Below are 17,151 nucleotides of genomic sequence, written 5' to 3' on the forward strand. Positions count from 1 at the left end.
CAGCTAGAATTCCAGAGGCAGGGGCAACAAGCAAGCAGCCTGAAGGTCAAATGCAGCCCATTTGACCTCAGGGGCTGCTCTGCCTGAGAGTTATGGCAACAAACACAAAGCTAACCTAATTAGCTAGCACAGGCTGGTGGGGCCTTACCTTACCACCTGTTCAGGGCTCCCACTGTGAGGAGAATGCAGCCAGGTGTCAGGCCAGCAGGCTCAGATCAACTAGTCATTGTCACTCCTGCCAAGTGTAATTCATTACTGTTCAAGTTTAACTCCTCTGACAGTACCGTTCTGAAACAGGTGCATTCGGAAGCACCCCCTGCCCCCAGACAAGGGAACTAGCTGGCATAATGCCTCCGTGTACACCTGGCTCAGATTTGAGGCATCCCCAGGATTTAGAAACCAGACTGTGAGCCCTTTTGGTTCAGCAGGATCACCATCTACAGAGTGAGTGGCATCCCCCAAACCAGGGCCCAGGCCTGGTGAGGCCAACAAGTATTTAAGTATGAAATCTGAGGCGGCAAAAAGTTCCTGCAAGGAGTAGGTTGGACCCTGAGCATGGGTGCTTCCTTAAATTGCGCCCTCAGTGCCTTACTGGCCGAGTGAGGTATTTAACCCCGTGTGAGATACAACCTGAGCCTCTGTTTGCCACCATGCAAATGGGACTAACAGCTGATCCGCAGCCGGAGCACCAGGAGTGGTTGAGTCTGAACAGTCTCCAATAGTCGAATGGGAACAGTTAGTTGGTTAGGCTGGTGTCAGTCTTGGGGTTTTCTTTCTGCCGGCCCCACTATCTCAGTCATGTCCTCTTCTTCACTTCCCACCAGCCCCACGTGGTCAGGAGGTGGAAAGGTATTCTTTAGTTGTTACTCTGCTCCTAGCGTCTTGGTGGGGTGAGGAAGTCAGACTGGTCAGGGCCCTGCCCTGCCCTTGTAGCATCTCCTCTCCCTGACTGCATCCAACAGCTGGGAGGACAGCCTGGGCCATCCTGGGGTGGGCGGTTTTCTCTTGAAATGTCAGATGCTTTGGGGTTTCATAATTTTGTGCATAGATGGGCTTTGCTTATGCATGGAAGGGCTTTATCTAAAGGGAGGGAGAGAAGCAAATTTGGCAGGACTAGGAGGGAGCAGGCTGCCCTTCCCCCACTGTCCCCAGGAATCCAGTTGCTTCAGGGCAAGGAGGGAGGGGAGACTGCCGTCCTGGAGGGCAGGGAGGGGGCCTGCTGGTCTGGAGGCAGCAGCGCAGAGCAAAGGAGGCCAGCCCACCCCTGGTCTGTAGCCGGAATGAGTTTGGCCTTGAAAAGTAACTGGGTTTAGAGGAAGAAATAACTTCTCATCTTTCCTTAACCTGCAACCTGCCCCATTTCAGCTGATGGCAACACCACCCTTTCATGTGTTGAGGCCAAAAACTTTGGGGTCATCATTGCCTCTCCCCCAACTCATTCCACATTAAATGGGTCAAGAGCTTCTGTTGGCCCTTTCTGCAAAATATATCCAGGGTCTGACCATGTCTTCCAGCTCCATCGAGACACCCTTGTTGGAGCTATCATTGTGCCTGGATTGCCACTGTGGCCTCCTAACAGCTAGCTGTCCCTGCTTCTCTTGTGCCCCTGCAGGATACTTGCAACATAGCAACTGGTTCAGTTAAAAGGTTAGACCATGTGACTTGTCTGCTCGAATTCCTGCAGCAGCTCCCATTTCCCACAGGGTAAAGCTCTGCAGGATCTGTCCCCCACACCACTCCCCACCCCGACTTCCTTTCCTCCCTGTGCTCTGCCCCAGCCACACTGGCCCCTTTGCTGTTCCTAGAAGTCAGGCACAGTCCCCTCTTAGGGCCTTACTCTAACTGTTCCCTCCATCTGGAATGTTCTCCCAGATTCCCAGTTGGCTTACTCTTACTTCTCTCAAGTCTTGGCCAACTCCTCAAGGAGGCCTTGCCTGTCTACCAAGTTAATATGGCCATCTTCCCAGCATCCTCCCTCCCACGTCCCACCCCTCTTTATCCCTCTCTACTTCCTTTTTCCCTGGTACACTCATCACCTTCAAATATGCCACCAATGATATTATTATGATTACCACTGGCCGTCTCTCCCTAGCTAGAATGTAAGCTGCTTGAGGGTGGCAGTCTTTGTTATGCTTACTGATACACCTCAAACGCTTAATGAAATGGCCCTAAGAGATATATGTTACTCTCAACTCTCACCTTCCTTCAGTCTACCCCCTGCAAGTCCCCGAATCAGTCCACATCCCCTGAAATCCAAGTGCCTGCCTGTCATTGCCATTCTGGAGCCCTCTTGACAGGCTCTAGAGAAAGCAGCCCACGGTGGGGCCTCTGTCTCCCTCCCAGGAGACTGGTGTTCCCGGTGCCCCAGCATGGAAGGCTGCAGCTGGGAATGGAGCCTCTCTGACCCAACAGCATTCACCTAGCTGGCTGTATGCACCCACCCCATGGGACTGAGAGGGTTTGATGGGCTGGGATGGGAGCTTAACCTTATCCTTTTTGTGTCTTTTAATGCATTTTGGGGATGTAACAGGCTCGTGAGCCTAAGGTTGTCAGTGTTATTAAACTTAGGGCTGGTGAGTCATAGGCACGACTGAGGTGGCACTTCTGTTCCCAGTGTCCCCAGGCCTGTACCACTTCGAATGGATTGTCCCATTGTACTCTTCCAACAGTCCCGTGAGGAAGGTGCTATTAGCTTCGCTTTGCAGGTGTGGAAACTGAGACTCAGATTAAATCACTTCCCAAGGTGGCCCAGCTTGTAAGTGATGGAGCTGGGATTTGAACTTAGGCCCGTGGGATTGTAGAGCCTGAGCTCTCACAGGCTGTTTTGCTCTCCATCCACCAAGTCCTGATCCCAAGCCCTTCCTTCACCCTGATTGACAGATGAGGAAGGAAAGTATCTCCCACCCATCCCCATCCAACCACAGTCCCCAAGTTCTGCTGACGTTACTTCCCAAATGTTTCTTGGCTCTGCTCCCTCCTTCTCATCCAGAATCCAGGAGCATCCTTCGGCTGGCATTCAAGGCCTCCCATGACAGAGTCCCCTTCCATGTCTCCAGCGCCCCTCCCTCACTCGTAGCCTTAACTTTTTTTGTTCTAATAGTGAGTGATTAGAGCTTTGCCCTCACACACCTGTGTGCTCACTTCCTTCTCCTTTCCACCTCACCTCACCTCCTCATGGGGCACTTGGTCTCTAAGATCCATCTTATGTGTCATCTCTGCGAATCTTTTAGTTAACTCCCAGGCTGAGCACAATGCCCTCCCCTCAAACTTCATAGTGTCCTGTGTGTATTGTTTAACCTATTATTCAGACGCTGTCTCTGGGCCTTCCAGGTCATGAATGCCTTCATCTTTAAATATCTAATGTCTCGCAAAGTACCCAGTTCTTAGTAGGCCCTTGGTAAATGCTTGTTGAACTTAATTATATTTAGTGACTACCTTTTATCAATCTGGCACTATACTAGGGATTCATCTAATCCTCAGAATTATTAATTTTATGAAAAGTGCTATTATCCCCATTTACAGATGCAGAAACTGAGATTTAAGGTGCTTAGTAGCTTGTCCAAGGTCTCATAGCTACTCAGTACCAGAGGTGCAATTTCATTTTAATCTAAATGTGTCTAATTCTTAGATCAGGGTCTTTTCACCTTACCAGGCTGCCTCATTTAAGATGTCTGTATAAACAAAAATGGAAGGCTTAAGCTAAAAAGAGTCATCTCTAATGGTGGAATTTCGGGCATCAAGCAGAGGGTGGGGTAGGAGTCAAGGGAGTTTCCTCAGGGAGTTGTCCACTCAGCAGCTGACTCACCCCTAGCCATCCACACTGCAGGCTGATGCACCCCACAGCCGTGGGTGTCCTCCCACAGGCTTCGCTGGCTCTCTCTGACTCACCTTTGGTCCCAGTGCCTTCCCAGTGTCCCCAGCCCTGGCAGAGTTTGGGGAAAACTACCTGGATGCCCTCACTATCAGGCACTGTTTCCCGGTGACAGATGCCACTCGACCTTTGGTGATGCTCCTTTGGCATGTTCTACAGGTCTGCTCAGTACAGTCCCTCTGTTGGATGGTTTTTCCAGGTGGTGTACTTCACGGCCACGTTCCCATATGTCGTGCTCGTGATTCTCCTCATCCGAGGCGTCACCCTGCCCGGAGCTGGCGCTGGAATTTGGTACTTCATCACACCTAAGTGGGAGAAACTCACGGATGCCACGGTGGGCTTATGGTTTCATTATGACATGCCCGTGGGGGGAATGGCACATGGGGATGGGCCCTGGGGTCAGACTTCTTCCCATAGGCATCTCATTGTTCTCTTTCACAAGGTCCTGATAATCTTAGAATGTTATGCACTCAGAAAATCTTTAATGAGAAGTGGGCAGCTGGGGTTTTTCAGATTCCTGGAATAGTTGTCCTACATCTGGGGTAGCAGCAGAGGCTGAAATGAAGAATGAAATCCCGTTAATAGCTCTGGGCCACCTCGCGCCCCTTATCTGTTACTAATTATAGTGTGTTGGAAATGGAGTTGTGCTGATTGGAAAATAACAGCACTTAGGCACACCACAAGCAATTCTGTTTTAAAGGGCTCGGACACATTTGACTACTTCTGGCACACCGACACAGGGCCAGCACACGCTTGCATTTCTCTCAGCACATTCTGTACAGACACATCTAACCCTAAGATTCCCAATCCAGGAACCTCCAAGTGAGCTAGGTGGCCGCTTAATAGGAAGTGATTTTTCTCACCTTGTAGAAATATATGCTTTTTCAGTATACATTAGGAACACATAGCTAGGATTGAGTTTGCACATAACAAAAAACCTCCAAATAATGGCAACTTAAACAAGATAAATGTTCATTTCACTTGCATGCACTAAAGCAGCCCATCGGGTCGGGTGGCTCCATCATGTAGTCAAGGGCCCAGGCCCCTGGCTTTCTGCCCCACCGTCGTCAGTGAACAGCCTCAGGATGGCTGCCAGAGCTCCAGCCATCATATCAGCATTCAAGGTAGCACAAAGGGGCGAGGAAAGGGGTAGATTTAGACACCCTCCTTCTCTTTAAAAGTTGGGTAACTCCCAGAAATCCCACGTCATATTTGATTTTCACATCGTTGGCCAAAAAACTAAATGATATGATTCTCACCTAACTGCACGCTCCCTCGATGCTGGGAGGCGGTCCTGTAGCTGGATGAATGATGTTGGGGTAGGTCTAGACTTTGCTGGCACACGCTTGAACTCTGTCTTCATATATTTTAAGCACAATTTTAGAACGACATTTAATTTAGGAAAATGATGGGAGGTCCATCATACAAACATATAAATCTCTAGCTCAAAAACTCTTGAGAGGTCTTCTGGAGTTCTATGAAGACAATTAAGAGAAATCACCAAGAGAACCAAGAGGCTTGGTCAGCCAGGTTCAAGAGGGTGAAATGCTATAAAATCCACTGTGTTGTGGCACAGAAGTTGCTTTACTAAGATGAGGGGCTATAGAATTTCGGATTTTTAATAGCAGTTGTTGTAATCTGTAGGAATACCAATTTAACGGGTTTATGTTTTGTATCAATGAATATATCTTGCTGCTGCAAATTGTTTTCTGAGAGTATATGCAGCTAAAGAAAGGGCTCTCCCCTTCCATTTAGTTTTACATGATAGGAAACAGAAGCATGAAATGTGTGTGTAGTGTATCGATTTCCTTTCTTTCAAGTGGAACGGAGTTGAGATCTCCCAGGTAATTTACTGCCTTTTGGGCTTCCAGCACAAATGATGTGTGTTTCTTATTTATGTTGGTGCAAAGTCATCTTGTCCCTGACTTGTGTCTTCCCTTGGGAGATGTGTTAGTTGTCATGGCAGACTCCCTTCCCATGGGCCAACCCCTTTCAGTGACCTTGACTCTTCTCCCCTTTTACCTCCCAGGTGTGGAAAGATGCCGCCACTCAGATTTTCTTCTCTTTATCTGCTGCGTGGGGAGGCCTGATCACTCTCTCTTCTTACAACAAATTCCACAACAACTGCTACAGGTATGTGAAGGCACTTCAAGTCCCAGAGGTTGCTGGTGAGAGGAAATAGGGCCTGGGGATAGAACAATAGACTGAGTCATGGGACACCTGAGGCCACATCCTTATACTTTACCTGAAGTAGAACCAGAGAGTTCCCTCTGGCATAGGTAAAAGCCCCTGATAAGGTCCAGCTGCTGGCTTCTGGCAGCCTGGACCCAACTTGCACTGCTGACTCTGACACATGGCAGGGGACTGAGGCTCTCTGGAGGTGCTGCGCAGCTAGCTGTGTCCTGGGAGAGTCCTTTTGTAAGCTATCTAGTCCGTGGGTATAGTTGTATGGTAGTCATTGACGAAGTATGGTCATTCGGTAACTCAATAAATATTTTCTAAAGACTCCTGTAAGAAAAGAGTACTTTAGTGGTGGATATGTTAATTAACTCAATGGTAGGGATCTTGTCACAATGTATACATATATCAAATCATCACACTGTATACTTTAAATATAATACACTTTTCTTTGTCAGTAATACCTTAGTAACGCTGACAAACTGCAAACTTTGAGTCCTCTCCCAGATCTTTTAATCGGAATGCCTGGAGGTGGGGTGGGCCCATGAGTCTACATATTCAGACAGGATCCTCAAGTGATTCTGATGATGGTGACATTTGGATAGTGCGATGTTAGGGGGCTCTGGAACCCCAAAGACCTGAGAGAGCCTGGACAGTTCCTGGAGGAGATAGTATCTGAAAGTTAAATATATTCATGACAAGCAATAGGAAAATAAGGCTCATTCTCTTGTGGGGGCTGATAGGAAGAAAGGAGGGAAGGAAGGAAGGCAGGCAGGCAGGAAGGAAAGAAGGGAGAAAGGAATTGCATTTGAGTTATGACTTCACCATTTAATAAAACTTCACGATGTGAGCAATATACTTCATTTGAGGCTCTGTTTTCTCATCTATAAAATTCAGATTATAATACTTTATTGAATTGTAAGAGATGATGTATGCAAAGTTCTCGGAGAAATATTTTGCATGTAATAGTTGCCATTATCATCATCATTATTACTATTTTTAAAATAATGTATGAGATATTTTGTCAACGAAGAGGGAAAGATTATAGTTAGGCTATGGCTTAGGAGGGCCGACATTGCCTCACAAAAATGAGATCTATACTGAACCAAATTTTAACAGGTGCAAGGGAAGAAGGAATATTTTCAGGAGACAGAATCAGCTAGAGGTGGGAACAAGCGTGATAGAAATGTGGGGCAGGAGCAGGCCAGCGGGACTGGAGCAGAAGGTGTGTGTACATGGGGCTGGAGAGATCCCACCAGTCTGCTCAGGTTGCCTTACCAAATAGAGTGGGCCACCTAAACAACAGAATTTCCTCACGGTCTGGAGGCTAGAAGTCCAAGATCAGAGTGTGGACAGGGCTGATTTCTTTTTCTTTCACATTAAAAAAAAATTTGTATTTTTCAATTAGAGTTGACATTCAATATTATTTTATATAAGTCTCAGGTATATAGCATAGTGGTTAGACAATTATATAATTTACAAAATGATCCCCCAAGAAGTCTACTACCCACCTGGCACTCTACATAGTAATTATAGTATTATCGACTCTATTTCCTGTGCTCTTCTTCACATAGGAGTGGTTTCTTCGGAGACCTCTCTCCTTGACTTGGAGGCTTCCATTTCCTCCCTGTGTTTTTACATGGTCTTCCCTCTCTGCATGTATCTGTGTCCTAATCTCTTCTTATAAGGGCACCAGTCGTATTGGACTAGGACCCACCCTAATGACTTCTAAATACTGAGGTCCTGGGGGCTAGGATTGCAACATATGGATTCTGGAGCCCACAATTCAGCTCATAAGAGCTGGAATGCCAGACTAAGGTGTTTGAACTTCTTTGGGTCTGCTCATTAACTAATGATGCAGGAATCAGTCTGAACATCATCGAAGGGGAAAACATTGCTCTGTGCTTTGTTTAAAAAAATGAGGCTGTGTTGTGTAGCAGAAAGAACACGGGGCTGAGAGGCAGGAAGTCTGGATTCCAATCATGACCAAGTGTTAATTAGCCCATTACCTTCCTCTGGGCATCAATCTCCTCATCAGTAAATTAAGGGGCCAGACAAAGCAGGTTGTTTACTGAGCACTTGCTCTGTGCCCGGCTGTATGCTATGCAGGCATCATCTTGTTCTGTCCTTGCAATAGCTGCGAGGGAGGTAGGGCCATCGCCACCCTTTAAAAGCAGAGCGCAAAGAAGCACTTGTTCAAGGTCATGCCCCACTAACATGTGGGACAATTGGGATTTGAATTTGGCCCTGAGGCTCCATCCAGCTGTAACCTCTCTTGAATCCAGGGTAGCTGGACAGGGCAGGCTGGAAAACCGTTACCTGTTGCCAGCAGAGGGCGCTGGCGTGAAGGTAGAGGGCTGGTCTCCCTCCTCTCCACTTCCCCTTGTCCTTCTCAGCCAGAGTGTGCCAGCCTCAGGCTGCCCTCATGCCTTGGTGGTGTTTTCTGATCCTGCTGCCGTCTCTTTTCTCATCCATGGCTTTTGTCCCTGAAAGACCCTATCCTCTCAACTTCTCCTCTGATGGACAGACTTGCCTCTGCCACTGCAGTTAGGGGAGCTCTGTCTGAGCCTGCTGGTGCTTACACATTCAGCCCAAGGGAATCTGTGGTCAGGACTCATTGTTCCTTTCCTTGTGAATAAGAGAAAATGAGGCCAGCCTGCAGTATATGCACGTTTAGGAATGGCATGCAGGCAAGGACACATTTGCACAGGTTGCATGCCCTTCCCCTCGTCCCTTTCTGCTCACCAAGCACGCCTAACAGCCACCTCTTGTTTCTTCCTCCAGGGACACCCTAATTGTCACCTGCACCAACAGTGCCACGAGCATCTTTGCTGGCTTTGTCATCTTCTCAGTTATCGGCTTCATGGCCAATGAACGCAAGGTCAACATTGAGAACGTGGCAGATCAAGGTAAAGCGCAGCCATCACCCTGTTGCTGCAGGGCAGGGGCCAGGCTCACCCCACCAGATCCTAATTATGTTCTGCTGGGAAGTTAGCCTTCTGGAGCAAGAGGGAGGGTAGGGCAGCCTGGGTCCTCCTTTATGGAGGGACAGAGATATCCTCGGCAGAAGCTCACGCAGGGTCAGAACTGGCAGGTCGCTAACTAGAGGGCTTGCTGTCCTGCTTCTCTCTCCTTTGCTTCATTTTCCCTTTCTCTTTTTAACTCAGCTCCAGCCTAAGTAAGGTCTATCCCTGTTACATCTGTTAGGTGTGAGTAGAGGAGTCGTTAGGCAAACCCTGGAGCTGGGCTGGGCACAGCCTGCTGCAGAATGCCATTTTTTTTGCAGAGGGCCCTGTAGAAATCGGACGCTAATGTTTCATAAAAACATTGACTTCAGAGCATTCTTTTCCTGACAAAGCACTTTCCTGATTGTTAGGTCAAATGTGCTCTCAGGGTTTTCTGCTTAGTTAGCAAGGCAGACCTGTCATTTTTTTCTCAGTGGGTGGAAAGGTTGGATGGTAGCAGTCGGAGGGATGAAGAATAAATGTCTGCTTTCTGCTCAAGTCATCCCTGTATTAATGGCTAACATTTGTGTGGCACTTTTAAGTTTACAGAGAGAGTTCATTTTAATCTAATTTAATCCATATTTCTAGCACAGCATTTTGCAGAGAGAGTGTTTAGTATTTTTATTTAACTCTTTATTTCCACCCAGCATTGTTCTACAAAGGATATAAGTGTTCTAGGTTTTTCCGGATTTCATTGTGACTCCTGCCTATCATTATGATAATTCAGGGGATGCCTCGGTGTGGGGACCGCACCAGGGGCTGTGGAGACTGAGGACCCCAGACAAGCTAGAGTGCACACCTGGGAGAGGCTCCTCCATGTAGCTACCTTTCTTCAAGTAGCTCACTGCAATTCTCAGAAAACAGCTCAGATGCAAGCACGTGAGAAAACTAAGCCCTGGAAATGTCACTTTCTTGGCGGGCTGCAGGTCTCTCCTGGCTCCCCAAGGATACTTAATTGTTGCTTCAGGGTCACTGATGGAGCTCTGCAGCCCTCAAAGAGTTAAAGAGCCAGCTTGTTCCAGGGGGGTAATTATCTTTCCCTGGAGAGACTGTGAACCCCAGGGATGTCTGGTTCTGCAGCAGTGCACTAAATTAGAGTTGCTGAGCCAATGCCTCTCCCAGGTTGAAAATTCTCAGCTCCTGGGGAGCAGGAAGGGAGAGAGGTGGGAGAGGGGATAAGGCTTTGTCTTCAGGGGTGCCTGCGCCACCCCAGCTGCCCTCATTTCCTCCCAGCAGAGTAGCTGGAGCAGGTAGGTCCTGCCCGGCTTCCTAGCAGATCTCAGGTGTTTGTTTGTTTGTTTGTTTTTGTTTTTGACATCATTGAGCTCATTGTGGTCAAGTGCCCAGAGTGATTCCTGAGACTCCACGCTAGTTAATAGGTCTGAACTCTTTCCTGACCCACAAAAGGGGCTTGGGGCACATGTCACTAAAACCCAGTGGAATTTCTTTTTCCTTTATATAGAAAGCATCAGACAATTGCCTATGCTTCTCTCTGAAAAGTGTCCTTTCCAGATTGTTTTCATTTCCTCTGATTTTAACAGGGAGAAGAGATCTTTTAACAGGTTCTAACTTGTTGTGCTAATAATTGATAGTTTCTCATTGTCACCCGCATAGGGGCAGTGGGCTTCGTTTTCCATAGGGGAGGGGCGGTGTTCCCGGAGAGCTTCTCCCAGAGCCCTTGGGGGCAGCTAGCCCTGCTTATCTGAATTTGTATGCATTCTTCTCTGTGATTTGCAGGCTCATCTGATTTCCCCAGTGTAATGGAAGCTCTGATGAATATAGGACAGAGATTTGGGGTCCGGACTGCATTAAATGCCAGACCTTCTCCCTCCTAGCTGGGCAAGATTGGCGGATAGACATGCAGTATATTGTTGCTGACTCAACATTAATAACTATGTTTTGGTCTTTAGTCAAAAACAGTTTTGCTTTGATGACCTAACAGTATTCTATTTTGTTCACTGCTTCTTTCTAAAGGAGGCATTTTTGTCACAGTCATTACCCCAAATCTTGACCATATCAGAGTTTTGGGAGACTGAGGGTAGGATCGGTGACAAGACCAAGCTGTCCTCTCCTTTTACAATGAGCATAGGGAAGGGGCCATCTACTTTAGAAAAGCAGCTTCCTGGAAAGCCAGCCTTTTAGAGTCATCTCCCAGTCATCTTTATGGCTATGGAGCAATGACTCCTGGTCAGAATCCAACCTGAAGCCCTACTAAGATGCTCATTCAGCAGCAGAAAGACTATGTGGGACCAGAGAAGATGGACACAGATGTGCATATTGTATTTAGAGTTCCCAGGTGTAGGTGGTAACTGTCAAGTAACCAGACCACTAGGAAGTGCTGTCTTGATCTCTTGCCCCCTAATAGTCCAGGGACCCTGTTAATCAAAACAAACACTCTCAAACTGGCGTGACCATCCAACCATCTGTCTATCACCTGGATGCCAACCCTTCCACCCAAAGGCACAAGAGTTCAGGTGGTGTATCCTTTGAGAACCCATCCGTTTCTAATGGGTTTCATGGCAGAGTGGCCCTTCCCAGTGTGCTGCGAGTCTTGACATACTGCATTGACCAGAGCCCTTGGCTGTGTCTTTAGTGGTTCTCTAGAATAAAGGATGCCGTCGCTGTAGGTCTCTGGGGCCTGTCATGTTGCTGGTATGCAGAGCCCCTTCGCCCTTCTCTCATAGTCTGTTCTTACCAAGTCCTCACTGTCCAGGCCCTTTATGTGAATGACACATTTAATTCTCATAGAACTGTTACCTCCATGGGATGGATAAGGAAACTGAGGTTTGTCCAGAGAGAATGAATCTCACCTACGGTCCCACAGCTAGCAAGAGGCAGCGTCAGTTTTCCAGTCCATGGGAAATGGAGCCTGTACCCGGCCACTGGGTCATACTGCCTCCCAGTGGGTTTGGAAAGAAACAGGACTCAGCCTCTACCAGATGTATGGACCTCGTCTGGGGACAACTTCTCTGTGGCTCAGACAATCCATCTTTTCAAAAAATATTAAACTCTACAAAATAATATAAAAAATGTATTTTTAAAATTCGCTCCCTAGCCATCTTGGATGAATAGAATTAGCTGAAAATGATGCCTTCCCCTGCGTACTTTAGGGAGGCAGTTGAACTTGAAGCAGGCCACATATTTGGAAATCATTTGTGTCCTGAAAAAGCAGTAAAGCCCAAAGGACCGCATCCTGTAAGAGCCATCAGTCAAGGTTCTCCAGTAGTGGCCACTTCAAGACCTCTTGTCCACTTTATGGGCCTGACCGTTGCCGGTCACTGACAGCCTTTCTCGGTGTTCTGCATTCGAGACCTGTTTCGAACTGTAGTTTAAAACAGACTTTTCTTTTATGGTTTACATAGGGAGACTTCCGAGGGCCGCTCTACCATAAGTTCAATAAATGTATCAAAGCAGGGGTGTCTGAGGCATTTGAAGCTTTATTCTTTAAATGCCCCAAGGCTTTTAGCAACATTAGGAACAAACGCTCTCATAAATTCCAGCTTAAAAAGTATTGTTAATGCTTCAGTTGTAAAAATTCCAGGTGCTACAATTTCTGGTTTCTGGTTGTGTGCTGGCTGGGGATTACTCCAGCATTTATTTGTCTCTGTCCATTATCATTTAGTATTCTACTTACAAGGAAATTTACAACTGCCAATCCTTAGCCATTGTGGGTTACAATGCCCGTGAGGCAGACAGGAAGAGGGGGCGGGCAGGTGAGCAGGTCTTTATATAAGCTGACAGGGAAAACAGGCTGCTCAGGTATCCTCCAAGACCACATGTGGTATTCTTGGGAAATCCTGAATCAGAACTGCTAAATTCCAAGTTCATTGTCCACTCATAATAAAAGCTAATATTCTGCGAGTGTCGATGATGTGGGAGGCATTATTCTCAGGGCTTTGCCTGTGCTTTTTTTGTTCCTCTTAATCACCCTGTGAGGCACTCTGTTGTTATCCCATCGTACAGATAGGCAAAATTGAGGCTTATGGAAATTAAATAACTTGTCTAGGATTGCCCAGCTGGTAAGTCATGGAGTCTGAATTTGGACCCAGGTCTGTCTGACCATTAGAGCCCAAACTCTCTTAATCCTTATACTATGCTTGCCAGCCCCTCTCCCCCAGCTAATTACCCAAGAACTGATGTAGTACCTTCTTTACCAAGCCTTTGTGGGGCAAGATCTTAAAATTGTTAGACTGATTCATGTTTTATGGAAATGGATTCTCCCGGAGGGGCGACTAGAAGGAAGGGCAGCTAAATGGGGGAGGTGATGTCATTCTGAGCGTGTTCTAACCTTTGGAGCAGAGTTGCTCAACATCAGCACTATTGACATGGGACGTTGTCAGGAATGTCCCATGCATCGAAGGATGCTTAGCAGCACGCCTTCCCTGAACCCACTAGAGGCCAGCATCATCCCCTGGTATCCCAGTTGTGAGAATCAAAAACGTCTCCAGACATTGCCAAATGTCCCTTGGTTAAGAACCACCATTCTAAAGGGTAATTATTATGTTCTCCCCCCAAATCATCAGTACAAAGATGGGGTTTTTGTGTTATTTACATGGCACAAGGCCTTGCTTTGGCACTATTTTTGAGCCTCTCCTCTGAGTTCCCCAAGACGTAGACCTAATTCCCCTGGTCCTTCCCTTCAAGGAGCTTGAGGTCTAATTGGGGAAATGGGAAGAGATAAGTGAAAAAATAATAACCAGTGGGAACGGCATATAATAAGTAACAACTCAAGATCTCTCTGGAGAGGGGGCCCTGTGGGTTTCCAGGAAGCGGGGGCCTGGACCTGGGCCTGTCTGCAATCATTTGTCTTCTTCCTTCCAGGGCCAGGCATTGCGTTTGTGGTTTACCCGGAAGCCTTAACCAGGCTGCCCCTCTCTCCATTCTGGGCCATCATCTTTTTCCTGATGCTTCTCACTCTTGGACTTGACACCATGGTGAGCCCCTTCCCCTTCCATTCGTGCCCCAGGCTCCTTCCAAAGACCCCATTCTCCTGGGCCCTGCATCCAGCCTGCAGCAGGGGGTGAGCTTAGCAGAACCCAAACCTTTTCCTCAGCTATGCAGGGATGGTGAGGGACCTCTCCAGGGCTCAGGATAAACTTGTCTTTGTGGGTGACTGGTGTGGTGGTGCCAAGGAGCCATCCTCTCTCTTTTGATTTCTCTCTTCGTTCTCTGTGTAAATTTTAGCCTATGTACTTCCTGCTTTGGTGTCATTTTGACAAAGCAAATTCTGTGGGGCTGAAAAAGGGAAAATAAAATGAAGTCGATTTTAGGGAAATTGCTATGGGCTGAGACTACTACAAATCATGCTGACAGGTGCTCAGAGTTTAGTAGTTGGGTGCAGGGAGGGGTATTCCTCAAGGAGAAGGTCAAATGCAGGTATACTGAAGGAGGAGACGAATTTACATCTCATGAATACAAAGCGAAGCTTCAAATATCCTGATGGGTGAGTATGAGTGAAGTGTCTGAGCACTAGAGACATGGTTTCTAAAGCTTATATCTGGCTTCAAGTCCCCGAGCTGGCCTTGTGAGCTGGACCTCCAACAGAGCCTTTTAGACCCAACAAGGCCTTTTAGGCTGTCCTAAAAACCAAACCTAACAGGGACACCACTCCCCTGGAGGGAGGCACGAAGGCTTTGGGGCCCTTCTGGGTCGGGCGGTCTGTCGCAGGCTCCCTTTTCCTGGCATCATTGCAGTTTGCCACCATCGAGACCATCGTGACCTCCATTTCGGACGAGTTCCCCAAGTACCTGCGAACTCACAAGCCGGTCTTTACTCTGGGCTGCTGCATTTGTTTCTTCATCATGGGCTTTCCAATGATCACTCAAGTAAGTCGGGATGAGGGTGGGTGGGGGGCCCTGATGGCTCTCTCTCCTTAGTTCCCAGACTTCATTATACTAGCCAAATCACTGCTGTTTTGCGTAGATGGCGCCAGTTCATTAGGGAATCTGACCACAGAGAGAAATAGGTCGCCTTGGCTATTAGCTCTACTTGTGGCATCTTTGTAATTGAGATGTAGCCTTTTTGAGCCAACAAGGCAGGTGTGTCCTACTTTAAGAAATATGAAAATCCAAATTTACCGACTGGAGAAATTTCCAGTTGATTATTCATTATAAACAAGACTCTACAGCCACTGAGTTCCTTCTAGTCCTGAGTGTGTTGGTAAACTGAGTGTTCGCTCACTCAGTATATGTATTGCTTTTGCTCTCTGTGACCTTGAGCAAGTCACCACTTTGTGCCTTAGTTTTTTCATCTGTAAAATGATGGATTGGAATGAGATGGTCTCTCAGCTTCACCTATTGTAGAGGGACTTAAAGAGTGAGATAAAGATGCAGGGAAATGAATAAGTAATGCCCAAAGACATCTAAAGGTTATATGAAGGTCAATCAAATGCAGACATGTGGGTAGAAATGATCAACTGTTTCTCAAAGCAAAAACGAAGCAATCTGGCTGCTTTCCCATATACATCTGCAGAAGTTGGCCTTTGCCTTTTAAGAGTAAGGTGCTGGATCGTTTTCTGTGCTTCATCTATTGATCGGCTCAGAGTGTCTTGAGGGACTGCTCTGCTAACGTGGCGAGGCCTCCGGCTGACATAATGGATCATTTTTAGGGAGGGGAGAGCCTTTGACTCCTGTGCACCCGACTCTCCTCTCCTGTTACAAGTGAGAGAGAGACTAGAGCCAGGCCCACTGATGATGGTTGCTTTGCTTCCCCTCCAGGGCGGAATTTACATGTTTCAGCTTGTGGACACGTATGCCGCCTCCTATGCGCTCGTCATCATTGCCATTTTTGAGCTTGTGGGGATCTCCTATGTGTACGGTAAGGGAACTACCTTGCTTGCTTCTCGGGTAAAACTTTATGTCAGGAAATGGATTTTCCAGATTTAATAAGACAACGAACAGGCTTAATTGCCGTTACTTAGGAAACCTAACGGAGCTGCACCTTTATTTGCAAGCTTGCCTCAGGACCGCCGTGACCCAGATTTAATAGAGGAATGGCTTTGACTTCTTTTCCTTTGGTTCTCTCCCCTCACATATGCTCAGAGGGTCTCTAGTGCCCAGAGGGCACTCATTGAAGGTGTTGATAATACTGAAGGAAATATGCAAACAAAACATTCAAAGATGGTCAGATCCGCTGCTCTGCTCAACGCATGCACTTCTTGCTTGTGGACACAAGGAAGGAATTTGAAACCTCCATAATCATGGGTTGACCTCTCCAGAAAGGCCCTAAAAGCTTGTTTGGCTCAGTGCCCTAGTAAACCATCAAAGACTCAAAAAGAGGAGTGCCAACCCCAAGGCCACTCAGTGAGTTAGTGGCATGGGTCCTGACTTCTGCTCCAGAGCCCTTTCCTCTGTGTAGAAAATTCGTGGTTCAGCCCCCATCAGGATTACCTTAAAGTGGAGCAGGAAGCTCACCGCAAGCTGAGAACTTGTAGAGCTGCCTTCGGCGAATCCTTGACACTTTCCAGCACAGGCCACGAGGCATGGCTGTCCTCCGCGATGGCTGTCATCAGCAGGTCCTGGAGGTTCACGGTCATGAAGGGCTGGCGGATGTTCTGGGTCTGGGCTTGCCATGGCGTAGCAGTAAATGTCAGGAGCTGAGGGCCACTAAAGGTCTCAGGATCCATTTATTTTGTCGGTAGTGGCTACAGTGGACTCTTTGGGGTAAATCTTAAAATTGAAGTATAATATCTATACAAGAAAGAGCACATATCTTGAACATACATCTGTATAAATTTTTACCCTTATGTAACTAGCACCCAGATCAAGGTATAGAACATAATCAGGGCCATTTTTTAAGGGGTTGAGATGAACCATTGTGTTCCCTGAAGGAAAACCAGTCTCTGCTTTCTACCCCAGCAAGAGATCTTCTCACATATCCTTCTTCCCCACTTTCACATAGCAGAGAGCAGGCGTTGAGGAAACAGGGATAAGTCTGGCCTGAGGTAGGCTGGGGGCACTGGCCAGGTGAAGGTAACTGGTACAGCAGGTGCACAGGGAGGTAGATGATGGCTAGGAGTAAGAGATGTCAAGTGAGGGCTGCATGAGGAGCCACCAGAGACTGCTTCCCTGCCCCTCAGGGGGCTGAGGGCAGAGGATC

At 47.4% G+C, this 17,151-nt stretch overlaps 1 protein-coding gene across 1 annotated transcript in view; it reads left to right on the forward strand.

Moving 5' to 3' along the window:
- SLC6A5 (solute carrier family 6 member 5) overlaps positions 1-17,151 on the forward strand; it is a 45,797-nt gene that overhangs the window by 19,543 nt on the left and 9,103 nt on the right. Inside the window, exons 8-13 of the mRNA XM_016138475.2 lie at positions 4,071-4,205; positions 5,901-6,004; positions 8,834-8,958; positions 13,876-13,988; positions 14,748-14,879; positions 15,771-15,870. Of these exons, the coding sequence (XP_015993961.1) occupies positions 4,071-4,205; positions 5,901-6,004; positions 8,834-8,958; positions 13,876-13,988; positions 14,748-14,879; positions 15,771-15,870 (709 nt within the window). The remainder of the gene's footprint in view (positions 1-4,070; positions 4,206-5,900; positions 6,005-8,833; positions 8,959-13,875; positions 13,989-14,747; positions 14,880-15,770; positions 15,871-17,151) is intronic.

Source organism: Rousettus aegyptiacus, unplaced genomic scaffold (assembly GCF_014176215.1).
Source record: "Rousettus aegyptiacus isolate mRouAeg1 unplaced genomic scaffold, mRouAeg1.p scaffold_m13_p_5, whole genome shotgun sequence".
In the NCBI taxonomy this organism is placed as follows: domain Eukaryota; kingdom Metazoa; phylum Chordata; class Mammalia; order Chiroptera; family Pteropodidae; genus Rousettus; species Rousettus aegyptiacus.